General features: G+C 45.7%; 2 protein-coding genes across 4 annotated transcripts in view; both read right to left on the bottom strand.

The window, feature by feature from the left end:
• Positions 1-681: 681 nt before the first annotated feature.
• Positions 682-3,033, bottom strand: edn1 (endothelin 1). The gene is made up of 5 exons (XM_037264525.1): positions 2,819-3,033; positions 2,582-2,723; positions 1,976-2,113; positions 1,705-1,782; positions 682-1,383 (listed from the first exon to the last, which is right to left on the bottom strand). The coding sequence occupies exons 1-5, from the start codon at positions 2,877-2,879 to the stop codon at positions 1,227-1,229; spliced, it is 576 nt and encodes a 191-aa protein (XP_037120420.1). The 5' UTR covers positions 2,880-3,033; the 3' UTR covers positions 682-1,226.
• Positions 3,034-4,818: 1,785 nt separating this feature from the next.
• hivep1 (HIVEP zinc finger 1) overlaps positions 4,819-14,759 on the bottom strand; it is a 33,075-nt gene continuing 23,134 nt past the window's right edge. For all 3 annotated transcript variants that reach the window (XM_037263426.1, XM_037263427.1, XM_037263428.1), the window contains 6 exons: positions 8,639-14,256; positions 8,439-8,566; positions 8,179-8,354; positions 7,812-7,913; positions 6,945-7,441; positions 4,819-6,448 (listed from right to left, as the gene is read on the bottom strand). In XM_037263426.1, the coding sequence (XP_037119321.1) occupies positions 5,432-6,448; positions 6,945-7,441; positions 7,812-7,913; positions 8,179-8,354; positions 8,439-8,566; positions 8,639-14,256 (7,538 nt within the window). In that variant the 3' untranslated portion in view covers positions 4,819-5,431. The remainder of the gene's footprint in view (positions 6,449-6,944; positions 7,442-7,811; positions 7,914-8,178; positions 8,355-8,438; positions 8,567-8,638; positions 14,257-14,759) is intronic.

The following is a 14,759-nucleotide window of genomic DNA, read 5'->3' as shown; positions in this document are numbered from 1 at the left end:
GGCTGAAGGTTCTCACCGGACCCTCAAAGTTCTCAAAGCCAGACAGAGAATACTTGAAGAGTGACTCATTGATGACTCACGTCTCAGCAGGTGGTTGATGCAAAAGCAAGAAAGATGAGAAAGATGATCATCGGGGCAGGATTAAGTCACTGATGATGTCCAACAAGGGGGGGGGTGCAAACTTTTTCTTCTCAGGGCTGCATACAAGAAAAAAAACTGTAACCAATATACAAGCAATTATAAATAAATTTGTCATTTTGAAAAACTGCCTCACATAAATTTAGGATTTTTTTTTTTTGGGGTGGTCCACAGCCCTGTGTCCGAGAAAAATAGATCCGCCCCTGCCGGACAGACGGCGGCACTGAGCAGTCAAGTTGGACATCAAAAATATCGGCGATTATTTTTCGACCGGGACAGAAGTTCATTAACATCACCTACAAGTCGCAGCACGTTTGGGTATGTCTTGTTTTGATTCAGTGGTAGCTCAATGGTACCTTATTTATAGCAAATTTAATAAGGCAAGTGGCAACATGACATCTTAAAATGCTTTCATGGTCAACAACAACTTTAGACCTAAAATTTCCGTCATCGCACACCAGCTGGAATTTCTCTTGAATATATTTTTATATCACAATCGATGTATTGCACTCTTCTGCGTTGATAAAACAAACAGGAGTTGACTCAGATTTTAAATAAACACATTTATTAAAATATTTTTCGCCACAATTTGGCATCTTCACGTCAAAACATTTCACAGAAATGACATAGTGCATAACCAATATGGCTGACGAAACAAGTACAAATATAGGAATAAATATGACAATATATAAGACCTATTGAGGAAGGAAATACTTTTTGGAGGTGAACTATGAAATTTGCATTTCCGTGAGCTACATAGGATCTTGATGTAGACAGGAAGTGGTTCAACCAGAATGGCTTATTCCTGACTACACGTTGGTATCCAACTTTTTGAGAATTAAAAATAATCCACAGATGGCAGTGGTTGTCTGACGTAAAAAAAAAAAGAAAATGGCTTGAAATGTTACTTGATGTTCTATTTGGAGTGCATAGAGGTGACTGCAGAGAAAAAAAAATCTTGTCATCAGCTTATCTCTTGAAATCTCAGCTCCTTGTCTCAGTTTTCTCTCCGCTTGGGATGCAATCAAGATGGAGGTGCTCACGTCGCCATCACCGAGGTGGTCGATGGGTTTATGAAGATCCCTGAGTTATAGAGAAGGTAAAGAAATCTTTCCACTTCTGGCTTGAGGGTAACGGGTCATCTTCAGTGGCGTTTTCAGCCTGCGGCTTTGCGTCCACTTTTTAAGAAGCCTTTCGACGGCGGCGCTGATCCGGGGCGGCGGCGCCCTTCTTTGATTGTTCATACTGCACACAAAGAAGGAGAGAGCAATTAGGCATGTTTCAAGTTATCGGAAATGGAAGTTATTAGTCACGCAATGCCTAGAATTCCAAATAAATGCTCTGATAAATAGAGGAATCATTACTGTCCAATTATGAGCAAACTAGACAGGAATTGCCCAAGACTTAAAAACATAATTGTCCTCCTTTCTTATATGTTGTCACATAATAATAAATAACAACTTTGTATGTGTGGGTGCGCCGCTTAATTATTCAGAAGATTATTAAATAATACAAACTTTTCGTGTATTGGGTTGTATTCCTAAAAAAATATATTTTTTAATATACCTTTTAGTCTTGCTTGTGTCAGCCTCCAGCTCGGGGCCCTCATCAGAAGGGATTTCATTCTTTACTGATGTCTCCTCCCTGTAAGCAACATAAAGATGACATGATGACTTGCAATTATATCCCCCTATTTAAGGGCATTTAAGCAACCATGCGCTTGAACACCCACTCAAACACGCCTGTACATGCTTAAAAAGGATTTTTGTTTTTCCACCCGTTTCCAGTAATGTGACACAGGTTTAATGATGCTGGATGTCGGATGTAAATGACCCACCTCTGGCAGAAGTCAGTGCAGGTGAGGTCTCCCTGATGCAGGCAACGACAGCGGGAGCGACCACTTGCGGTTGCCGTGGCAACCTGGACTGAACGCCTTTTCCTGGGGGCATTGCCCAAGCCATATGAAACGATACGCCTGGAAAAGGACAATGGAGATTTTAGACCAAGATAAAGTCATCACTTTGACATGATTTCAATTCAGAATTATGGGATTATTGTGCCATTATATAGAATATTATTATATAGATATAGATCTGGGGGGAAAAAATGAACTTTGCTGTTCAATCATTGTGTTTGGAGCCTTTATTGAAGACATTTCACTTCTAATTCAAATGTCGTCTTTTAAATTTAGAAGCGAACAAATTGGATGGACTTCCTATTTGTTTATTATTTGGGTTGTTTGTATAAGTTAGGTTGAATTGGTTGGTCCATTTTTTTCTTTTTTTTTAAACAGAATTGGGTTATTTTTGAAGTAGCAGTTTCAAGATGATTTATTTGAACCATTTTTTTAATTTCTGCAAATAAATACTATAAATTTACAGATTGTTTTCCCCAGATTTATACAAATAATTATAGTCAATATGAAACATTTTGCAAAACTTACTCAGGAGTGTTGACCCATATGATGTCCAAGTGGCAGAAATAAACGCATTCCTTGTCCAAGAAAGTCGCGCATGAGCAGCGCTTTTCGCGCACATGGCGCACTTGTGAAACTGTGGTTGACGTTTCAACAGGAGCGCAGATTGCTGAAATGAAAAATAAATACAACAATGAAACACTTGTTTTCATGAATATAAATGTATTACAAATTGAGCAGAATGAAAAGAAGTGTTTTCCTTACCTATGCTTAAAATCCAGGAGTGCATCAAAGACAAGACGGAAAATAAGATGTAAATATCCATCACTCCGGTTTAAAGAAAATCGAAATAATCCAGGAAAAAGCAAAATCAGAAAAACGAGTGCCCGTCCTTTGCAGCAAAGTGTCAAAACGCGTCCTGAGAGGTGAGCACAGAAGTTTCTGCTGTTGCGCGTGAATGTGGCCCCACATGTTCACTCTCAGCTTTATACAAGTATTTAACCCCCCCCCCCCCCCCCCCTCTTCCTCCATACAGTTGTGTCCTCTGGCTTCCACCCAGACAAATGTTGTCGGTGAGCAAGCTGATAAAGAAGGCGGGGAGACAAATGACTGCGACTTCACATTCCTACGAGACACCTCCAGGGAGGTTTTACGCGGATCCGCTAGATGGCAGCAGAGCAATACAAAAGTGTGAAAAGTGTCATTTTAACCCCTAACAGGAATTTCATTGAGACTAAGCGTTTTGGAATTGGACAAAATAATATAATTTACAGTCACGGCTATGAGATAATGTACATATTGTATTTATATATATATTGTTTGAAGACATTTATATATGTGAAAACTCTTTGTTAAAATGCAGACATGCACACAGTACAAAAATAAAATAAAACATTTTCCCCATTGTTCTTTGGAGTTTAACAAAGTTGAACAAAAATACTCAATTATTTTACATTCTCATAGGCACAACATGGTGCATTCTAAATGTCACTACTGTTTTTTGTTTGTTTTGTTTTTACACAGTCAAAATTGCTGACGTCCATGACATCCTTGTTTGTGTGTATTTTTCCCTCACGGTGAACTTTCCAGAGCTGTGACATATAAATAGATTTGGAATAACTATGACGAGCTATTTACTTATCAGAGTGGCTGCAAATCATACAAATGACCTCATCAGCAATTGTGCAAACAAAAAGACAGAAATAGAAGGAAGGCGTAATGTATTTTCTCAACCCACACATGGAGAAAATACTTAAGCGGAGCTGGTACGAGTGGAAAACTGACCTTGCTTGTGTTCTTCTGTGTCAAGTATCTTGACAGGGTGAAGATTTGGGGGGGGGCTCCTAATCAGACTTCAGCATTTAGTTTCCACTGGGTAGTGGAACAGTTCATGGCACTGGTACAAAAAGCTGCTCTGTCATAGAAAAGTATTGGAACAGTGAAACTTACAGATGATCAAATTTGATCCATCTAATGAAGTCGTGCTAGGACTGTGTGGAATAAATTATTTCAATGACATGCAAGACATTTGAAATTGTAAATGTAGGTCAGTGCTTCTGGCCCAAACTCTCAACATGTAATAAAAGGTTTGAGAACTTCTATATACTGACCTCAAGATGTCTCTGTTCACTTTCCCATCGCCTGTTTTACTGCATCCAACGTCAGGGGGAGGCTGTTGTGGGAGAGTCGTTGCATGAGTCACCTTGTGAATGGGCTGCAAAGATGCTTAACGCAAGGACGAGGTTTTCCTCATTCAGTCCATGGCTGCTGCAGGTCCTCAAAGAGCCCTCAAGCACGACTCCAGTCACTGTAGTCAAATCAAAACAATTTAATATTCCACCAAGTGTCATTCATGGGATTAATACATAGGAGAGTCTAAATTATGTGTTTTAATGGGCATGAGAGGATGAGGCATGAACAGCAATAATATAACAATCAGTGTTTTACTTGTCAGTATTTGTAAAGTTATTTGTGTAGAATCATTTTATTCCTGCAATTACTGTGGGTAATCCATGACCTCATTCTTCAAAAAGAAGAATCATCCCGCTCAAGAGAATAACAAAGATTTCAGTCGCTCGTTAGAGTTGGACTCAAGGGACGAGTCCGCGTGGCTATATTAGATTATTCTGCAGGAATGGAATAACAATATTTATATTTCTGGGGACGTACCTGAAATGGTGGCTGCTGGCTTGCGGAGTAACACTGCAAACATGGAATATTACAGTTTCGAGTCATTGAGTGCAATAATAAAATAAAATAATATGTTTGAGTGTTTGTAAACAAATCTTTACTTATACAGTTCAGAATATCGATACAGCAAAGTAAAGCAACCATAATGCACATACCAATGGACCAAAAAGTCAGAATGGGCACTAGATGAATTTGAATAAATAGTTGAACACAACATTTGTACACATAAACATTGCCCCGTAAGCCATAGAAATGTACATATACCAGTACGACAATTATAATTCAATAAATTTACGAATGAGAAATGATCTTAAAAAAAAAAAAAACGAAGTGATATCCTCCATTGTTATGCAACTTCTAACTTGGTATATAGTATATTTACATAAACACAAGCAACTAGTGAATTTATATGGAATTATGTACACGTTCCTAAACAAGAAACTCCATAAAGGCACAATCGTCTATACAACATGTACAAAAACATTTTTTCCGGAGCTGACAAAATTAAAAAATAAAACCATTGGTCATCATTCTAATTGCCATAAGATTGCACGTACAATGTGAATGTCAGCGTCTGTGCTTTGAAAGGTGATTTGCACAGAAACAAACCCCTGAAGAAGTTTTTTTTCAGTCTTAAAGTGACTACAATTACATACAAAATCCACAAAGGTGAGCTTGGGCTTGTTTTCAGGTGGCGATAACCAGTCTGTCTTCATCATCACTGGAAACCTCATCATCAATGATCTTCTGCCTGCTGGACACCAGTGTCCCTTTCTTAGGTGCATCATCATCGCCGTGCTTGGGGGTCGCCACACCCACAAGTCCGTGTGCTGGACTTTGCGGGGCTGCATGCTGCTGTGAGGATTTCTTTGAAGTCTGTGTGAGCTCTGCAGCGTTGCCCGAATTCAGTTCTGGAGAGGAGCGGACTGAGAAAGAACCAGGTTGGGGAGTGGCGGTGCGAGCCGAGGAGGGGCTTTGAGATGATTGTGTTCCGAGCGCGTCGGGGCTCCCTTGCCTGTCCGACGACCAAGGTAGAGGACTACGGGATGGCAGCGGGCTTAGGGTGGGAATGATGGCCGGCAGGGCGATGTTAACGATCTGGAGGCCCGGTATGTGCGTCTGGGTGCTGGTGCTGCTTTGGGAGGTGGGACTTGCAGCCAGAACCTGCAAGGCGACCCCTTGCTGGGGAAGCATTTGGCTGGACGCTAGCCCCGTGTTGGTTAGGCCCATTAGGCTGAGTGTCTCCAAACCAACCGACTGACACTGCAAGTCAGTCACTTGTCGGATGGGGAAGCAGGGTACCATGTTGCCGATCGGTTCCTGGATCACAAGCGGCTGGGGCTGCAAGCCGTCCGGTCGGGGGGAAGAATTAGGGGCCGTCGACGGACTCGTGTTTCTGTGGATGACGCTCACGGCCGGGATGGTGAGCTGAACGGGACCGGCCTGAATTGGCACAAAGGTGGAATAAGCCGCCAGTCCGGCAGGCACCAGTTGGATCCCTCCGACAGGAACCATACTGTAAGGGGAGCGAAAAGGTTGCTGGGAGTGCAGAGGCAGGTGACTGAATAGGTGGGTCGGTGTCTCCAGTCTCGGGGCTTGTAGGGGAGCGTGCGTCGGACTTTGTGAAGTTGACGTCTGCGTGCTTCGGTCCACTGGCATGCCACTCTCGGTTTTTACCAAAGGATGTGTAGCAGAAGACAGTTCCTATTGAAGGCGGGGAAAAGAAAGATAAAATTAATCGACGGTAAATACTGGGAGTGGTGAACTTGAAACAAGCCCACTTGACCTCTTTATTGGATAAATTGGGCAATTGTGTTTATAAAAGTTTGTTAACTGGTAGTGTGGAAAATGGCGGGACCATGACGGAAAGAAATGACTCAAAGCTGTTTGGGTTTGTGTCACACTGTTTACATAGCTGAGGTATCTATTGGCATCCCGCCTACGCACCTTGTGGTAGAAACCAGTGTGATTAGGGTTTACCACTCCAAACCACATAATGGAAAAATAAACTGGAACTACTCAGTGGAATTGAGCTTTTCAGTATATTGAATTCAAAGTAAGCGGAGAGAAACCTCTTCATAATGTTTGCAAACAATCGGTGCCACTTCTGGGCGGGAAAAAGCAAATGTGGGCTGGAATGAAAACACTGACAAAAAACTTGAGCCAACAAATAATTTCAAGATACAACAATTGGCCTTACCTGGCACGGTCTAAATCCCGTCCCTGTCACTGGGGGGGTTAGGGGAACATCAACGTCAGGGTAGTCGATGGACATCTGCCTGCACGGTGACACCGGGCTCATCATATGCACCGACTCAGTGTCGGAGCAATTGGACTCGGCGCTGGTGACGACAGGCGGCAGAAAGCTACAAAGCGGCGTGGAGCTCGGGCAATACCCCGAGATTGAGTACTGCTTACTCAGCGGCAAAGGGTTCATGATGAGGACAGAGTCTGAGGTGAGGGATTCTGGAGCAAGGGAGCTGATTGACATCTGAGCCAGGAGGGCACTGGGAGGGACCTCGCTCTCTTTGGACGGGATATGTTGCGGGCTGGTGGACACGGAAGGGTTGGTGGACAGGCCGGATTCCGCTTGGCTGTCCTCCTCTTCCTCGTCTTCATTCTCTTCCTCGTCGGGGCCGTCGGAGTCGTCGCCGTCGGAATCTTGCCGGTCGACGCTGCTCACTTGACTGCGGTCGCCTGCGGATGGATCCGAAAAGTATGTTTAGAAGATGGTAAGTTTATTTTAGTGAAATGCAAGTCAGTGGAGTTACCCCCCCCCCCTCAGACCGTCAAACACCTCCGGCACTTGCAGAGGTGGAAAAACAAATATCTTAGAGACTGGGACCATTGAATGCTTTCAGGCAGCTTGTCTCCTTGTTTTTTTTTTTCTAAAATTAGACGCAGCAATTTCCTCTTTGTAAATGTGCTTGCCGCCTACATGCACTTGGAGTTAACAGAGGATGAAGCTGCGTTTAGAATGTTTTATTAGACCACAGCAAAAGCTCAATGACATAGCAACAGAGTAAGGATTTTATTACTTTTTTTGGGTCACAGCTCATTCATATACCTGAATCCTCTGCATCTTGATCTTCACTGAGTCCAACGGGCACGCCCATCTCCATGCATTTCTTACTATGCGCCTTGGACTTCATATGCTTGGTGAGATTTCCTGCAAAGGAGGGGAAAAAAAAAGGTGATATCATAGGACACGCTTATATAAGACACGCGATGAGATAAGAGTCTCCGCATGGGCAAGGCTGAGTTAAAAGGAACGTGGGTTGTTCTGACAAAAAAGTACTGTTCGGCACTGTCGGCGTGGGAAGGAGGCGAGTTTGATAACGACTGGGTGAATCACAGCATCTTCATTAAAGGGATGCTGAGCCGGGTTTTTCGTGTCGGAGGAATGTTTCGTTGTTGCCTCCGAACGTTCTCACCTTTGGTCTTGAAGGAGAAGTTGCAGTGGGTGCAGTGATACGGCCGAACATCAGAGTGGGTGCGGATGTGTTTGCGCAACATGCTGGGCTTCTTACAACGGATGCCGCATTCCTCACAGATGTATTTCCCGCGCCCTCGCCCACGGACGTACACGTACTCTTCGTTGGATTTGTATCTGTGGGGGGAAGAGACGAGGGTGAAGATGAGATAAAAGTACAGAGGAACAATTAAGCGGGGAAAAGTACGACAAAATTCCTACCCGCCGTCAAAGATTTTGATCCGTCTCGGTTCGGTTTTTGATGTCGGTTCTTTGTCTGACTCATTGCTGGAATGCGCTTCCGTTTTACTTCTGGTTTCAACGGATCTGCTCTTCTGAGTCACCGGTACCTGTAAAGGAATGTTGTTTTGATTATTTTGATATATTCATGCCTTCCAACGAATCCAAAAACGTGTCGTTACCCGTGGCATGACATCTTTCAGCTTGCCGGAGTAAGACAAGATATCCGATTTTCCAGATGTTTTTATAGCCGAGGTGTAGTGGATTTTCTTGGAGCTCTGTTTGGAGTCCAGGAGAGACATGAGCACCTTGGTGGGCAACCTGAGTGGGTTGGGATTGTTTGGGTTGACTGCCCAAGCGGCATATGCTGATGTTTTCAGGTCGGTCTGCAAAGTGTGAAGTTGTTTCCTCTTCATCAAGAAGCACCATGTGAAAGTGGTGGTTGTCTTCAGGCTGGGGAAAGACAGACGGTGGCTGTCTTTGGTGTTAACCACAGAAACAGATGTGGCCAGTTTCACTTGGCCGCCGTGGAAACTCGCTGGTCTTATGGGCGATTTGATGGGATTCCACCGAAGTTCTTCCACTTTTTGAGGCTTCTGGGAGTGACTGCTTGGCATCAAGGCAACCTGGCGACCAGGCAGACTGGGAACCAGGACAGGGTGAGCCTCTTCGGGAATAACCGTGTTTTTTTCCAGACCGGTACTGTCGGGTGACATCGGCTTCACGTCATCGAGATCCTTCTCTGTGTCGGTTTTAACGGAAGGCAAAGGAGGAGCCTCGGTCTCGATGGGACTATCCGCCGGCTCGGTTGTGCAAACCTGCCGAACCAGCGTCAGCTTCCGTTGTCTGGTCACTTCGGATAGAGTGGAATTCAGATAATTGACCGACCTGCCGTCGGTGAGGCAGACGGCGCCGTTTTCGTCCTTGGCACGTTTTTGATGTTTTTCCATGTAGATGTCCAAACTGTTAGCCGGTGATAGCATTCTTTTACTGGAGGCGATGGGTTCCTGTTGCGGGCATAGAGTCACCGATGCCAATTTCTGTGTGCAATGTAAAGAACCAAGAGATGACGGCCTTTCGACCGTTTTACTTTGGAGACTACTGATTGGAGTCCGATCTTTCTTTATGATCGGTGCCGCGTGAGTTTCAGCATCTACGACCGGAAGGTTGCTCTTACTGGAGCCGGAGCGAGCGGTGTGCATCTGCTCGTGGGTTATCAGGATCTGCGGTAACGGGATAGCGCCGGCTTGGCTTTGAGCGGCGTCGACGGATTTTTTCTCAAAGTCCGAATAAAGACCGGCCTGATTGGGATAGACGTGTGAAGATTTTGAAACGCTTAAAATGGGATTGGGAAGAGGCATTGCTAAAACCGGTAACGATTCTTGTGCGTTGGAGAAGGAAAATGTTTGACTTGGCCTTTGAGTAGGATACTGCATTTGGTATTTAGGCACAAGGCTTTGACTGTCTTCCTTGTTTAGGGCATTCTTACTTCCGATTAAAATCTGGCTCAGGGGTTGCTGTAGCTTTTGGCATACTTGAACTCTAGATGTTTGGTGCCAAGGATGAGGAAGGCCATGGACTTGGGGCTGCTGTGTCGGGCAGCCCAGATGTATACTTTGGACCATTTGTTCATTTCCTTGCAGGGGTAATTCTCCAGGATGGATGACGAAAGGCTGGGCCGCAGTATATCGGTTGACAAGTTGAATTTGGGATCTGTTTTGGTTTAGAGAGTTTGCGATTGGAGTTTTGTCGAGATTGATGACAGCTTTTCGAACAGACTGTTGATTATCCGGGCAGATCTTTAGAGACATTTGGCGAACTAATGGCCCACGCCTCCTTTCAATAAGTGGGACCTGGGCACCTTGGCTGATTGGTCCACTTTTGGGGTGACCGACTGGTGACTGACCTCTTCTGGGAGAGGAATTGCCACAGTCAAAAGACTTGCTACGGTAGTCACATGAAATTTCCACTGAGGGTTGAGTACAAGTGATCTGCTCGGACGCCGCACGCCGCATCACTCCCGGTACACCGAGCGTGCTGAAGACTTTGGGCTGACCTTGCGGCTCGGCAATTCTGCTGACGCACTCGGCTCCTGAAGGACTCTCTGATCTTGACGGTTCTTCTCTGTCAAAAGAGGTTGATATGCTGGAACAGTGCGAGAGAGTACTGTCTCGGCTCAGGCTTCGCGAGAGGCTGGACTCGAAACTCGATTCGCCTGACGAGTGCTCCATTTGAGCGAGACGGATTCTTTTCTTTTTCGGTGGAAGTTTCTCCGCCGGTAGCTTGGACAAACTCTCGCTTCTTTGCGGCCAGCTGAATTGATCCGTCGGCTTTTCCGTCTGCTCCGAAGGTTGCGTTTCGTGTTCTCTGTCGGGCTCTTCGGTGACCAAAATCTCCGGAACCTGGATGTTGTTTTGACGTACCAGACGACACTGTTGAGCTGGAGTCGAATTTTCTCCCGGTACTGCCGCGGTACTCTCGGTCCTTTGATTCCTCGAATCGGCTTCGATGGTTTTGCTTGGTAACTTTTCGAGATCAGTTGCCGTTACATCTGCTTTGGATTTCAGAACGTCTTTTTCTCTACTGTCCAACGGAGAACTCCGATCTATAGAGTCGGTTTCAAATGAACTCGGTCTACTCAGAGAGTTGGTGTGTCTGATGACTGAAGTGCCGCTGCCTTGCCTCTGCATTTCTGTTTTCGCCGTGGTGCTGCTCTGAGTCTCTCGAATGGGCGAGAGTCTCGAATCGGAAGCGCCCGTACCCCGTGCTACGAGTTGAATTTGAGGTAGCTTCGGTTGGTTGTTTTTGGGTTGGATGTCAACCATGACGGCGTGCTGGGGGAATGTGGGATTTCCAAAGGTCGCCAGTAACCGACCTGAATCGAAACTAACGGAGCAAGGTGGATTTGTGTCGGTCGGCGACTGATCATCTTCATCTCCCACACTTTTCATTTTCCTTCTCTTTCGGAACGACGTCTGTTGTTCGACTAATCCGGGGCCGATTGTTGGCCTAGAAACTAAATTTGTTTGCATGTTGCTATGAAAGACATCTTGATCTGTTTCTTTCACAACGGGAGGCTTGTTCTTTGGCCCGTGAAGTTCGGAGCAGTAAAATTTCTTGTGCGTTTCAAAATTCTCCAGCTTTCTGTAACGGTTTCGACACGTTTCGCACTCGTACATGGTGCCTTTATTTTGCTGAAGTTTTCGTTGTCTTTCCTGACTGTGCTCAAAAGATCGACTTCTTTGCATCATTTCCGTGCTGTTATTCGCACCGTGATATCCGTCATCCATGGAGCGAACGCTGGGAAGTCGGTGCCCGTCGCCGGTGGAAAAATCCTCCACTGCAGCTTGTCGGACCAAAGTCCGAGAATGTATCGCCGGATTGGGAGTCGACGGTGCGGACGAAAAGACATCGTCATGAATTGAACTTTTTTCCTCAAATGAATGACAAATTCGTAAATTGTGGGGCAGGTGGGCGATATTGAGCGGAAGAGCGGAGTGACCCGGCGTCGTCGGCATCGAGTTACTCCTCGTTATCGGCAAACAATCCATCGGGGAGTATGGAGAAGGTACGGAGAGAAGAAAAACCGGCTTGGATTTGTCGGTGGGAGTGAACGGCGACTTGGGGATGTCTGAACTGGAACTGGACCTTCTTCCGATTGGTTTCAGGTCAAACTGAAAGGAATCTTTAAAGATGTAGGATTTGGGAGAGTCGATGCTACCTCTCCTCGACAGAGACGTCCGTCTTGGTTTAACACTGTCCAGTTGCTTGTTGTCTACCACCGCCTCATTATCAGATATCAGCTTTGAGATTCGTTCTTCAAGAGAAAGGGTTTTGGTTTCTAACGGGGGTCGCATCTGTCCCTCTTTTGCTTGGGACTTCTGCTCCACTGCCACATGCATTATTGTCGCAACAACCGGGGGGACATGAGGACTATCCTTTTTAAGTAGGTCAATTTCACTAGGTGGCGTGATCTTGACAAACGGACTCGGTGGACTCATCGCCTGGTCAGCGCTTTCCGAGCGGGAGAAGTAGCCGGAATCGGTACTTCCCAAACTACGGGGGCTGAGTAGACACTTGGCTTGTTGCTGTTGGGAAAAGTCGGTCGCTTGTTGCCTTTGGAGTTCAGCGTGTCCGCTTAAAAGTGGAGACTTGCAGCGTTGGTCTTCGTCTTCGCTCACAGTGTCCAGCGAGGGACTCGTACTAACGACTTCTTTTAGAGATGACAAGACCGTGATATTCGATCTCAGATTAACGTTTGAGAAATCTCGTTGCCGTTGCGAAGCCGCTTGTTCGGGTGCTGCGCCGGTAACTCGTGGACTATCTGCCCTCAGAGGCGAAACGTTTACGGGGTACACGACAACTTTTGGGAGCACAGCTGTCACTTTGGGTTCGTGACCTCTTTGAGCTGATTTGTCGGCAGTTGAGTCCATTTCTCCGTGGTTCGCACCAGAACTCTGGAGGCTGTTTTCCGACAAGGCCGCCGCGCTGCTTTGCGACGAATCCGGATCCAGATCGACGGTACTTCCGTCGTCGTCGCTGTCGCCGCTCTCCTCCACCTCCGAGTGCGTTCCGAGGGCTTTGTCAGAATCTTGCGACAGCAATGCGCCTCCTGATTCCGAGCGTGCGATGAGACCAAGTTTTATGGCGTGAGCATGGGATTTCTTGTGCTTATACAAGTTGCTCTTGGTTTTGAAGGAAAAGCCACAAGTGACACAGGGGTATGGTCTTTCTCCTGTGTGAGACCTGATATGTTTGAGGAGCACGCTGGGTTTTGCACACGCCCGGTTGCAGTATTCACAAACATATTTCCCCGGCTTCTTCGGCTTTTGGTCCTTGGAAACCTGCTCGGACCCAAAGTTCATGACCGTTGTAATCTGAACGTGGTTGTTTCCAGGTGTAACTGGAACCTGAATGGTGCTGGGGACACTTGCCGAGAGTGACTGGCAGGTATGCACGATTGGGGGTTGGCTTTTTGGCAAAGCATTTGAGCCCGAGGGAGCCGGCGCGTGAGTTATCGTCGACAATCCGGTATTAAAACTCATGTGAAGCCTCGGCTTTTCCGGATTAGATACGACGGGAATAAAATGTTGATTTGCAAACGATAACGATTGCAAAGGGTCACCCTGTGTTGCCTGGACATTTTCCTGTACCGGTGCTGCAATGCCAATAAAATTACCCTGTTTGTCAATATAATATGTCTGCATAGGAGACGATTGCGGATGGAGACCACCGATATTAACAGCTGGCATGTTTGATAATTCAGCCGAGGCTTGAAGAGTAGACGTTGCTTTTGCAGTGGCTGTGACTTGGAAGGTCCCTTTCCTCTCTGTAAGTGTCAGCATGTCAGGCTCCATCGCCTTCAGGAGCACATCAAGCGGAGCGCTGGTGTGGTAGGGATCTTTCTCAAAGCTGCAGGCGTTGCTCTCCACTTTTACAGAAGCCTCCTCATCGTCGTGGGTTGGGCTGTGTGACGTTGACTTGGGGTCCTCTTGCTTCAGCCTTTCATGGTCAGTGACAGGTTCCCCTTTGTCAGGGGATGGTTCGCTCGGCTGAGCATCCTGTGACTCCCTTTTCCCATTCAATGATTTGGGAGGATTACGAGAAGGACTGTCAGGAGCCGGGGAGCAAGGTGTCGTTTCCTCGGGGGGTTCTCCTTCCACACTTTGGGGAGTTTTTAACTGCAGTGGTTTCTTGACTGGAGACTTGGGGATTTTCTTTTGCTTGTTCTCGGCAACAAGCTTTTTTCTTTTCAAGCCTTTGATGCTATCTTCAATTTGTCCACTGCTTTCAGCTAAACCTGTGGAAAAAAAACCCACAAAACTTTTAAACCGTCATTTATGTCAACATTATTCCTGTTCCAAAGGCGTTACACCCCAATTAATTCCACATCAGCATCATCCTTTGTTGGCTTAGAAAAAGGTGGCTCAGGATATGTTATATAAAGCTAATAGTGACATGTCACAGTTTCCCGCCTGCCAAAGGTATTTCCCAAGGTCACGGCTCCTCCAGGGTATTTGGCATAATTAGACTGAGGAACGCCCTGTTCTTGCTAATCCATTATCCACACAACGGCATTGAAAGCATAAAAAAAAAAAAAAGGCTTTATTGAAAATACTCAGCCAAAATAAATGTGGAGCCAAAACTAATGATGCATCTAGAAAGCTGTATAAGGTTTTCAATCAGGTGGTTAATTGTAAAAAAAAAAAAACGTCCAAAGTGTATGTAATAAAAAGTCTAGTCATCATTTAGCGGGCACATAGGGACAAGAATATGATGACATGTCCATTTGGCTCCTCCACA

This window comes from Syngnathus acus, chromosome 11 (assembly GCF_901709675.1).
Source record: "Syngnathus acus chromosome 11, fSynAcu1.2, whole genome shotgun sequence".
NCBI classification, from domain to species: domain Eukaryota; kingdom Metazoa; phylum Chordata; class Actinopteri; order Syngnathiformes; family Syngnathidae; genus Syngnathus; species Syngnathus acus.
The sequence above is the reverse complement of the archived record's forward strand: the minus strand, read 5'-3'. Positions and strand labels throughout refer to the sequence as shown.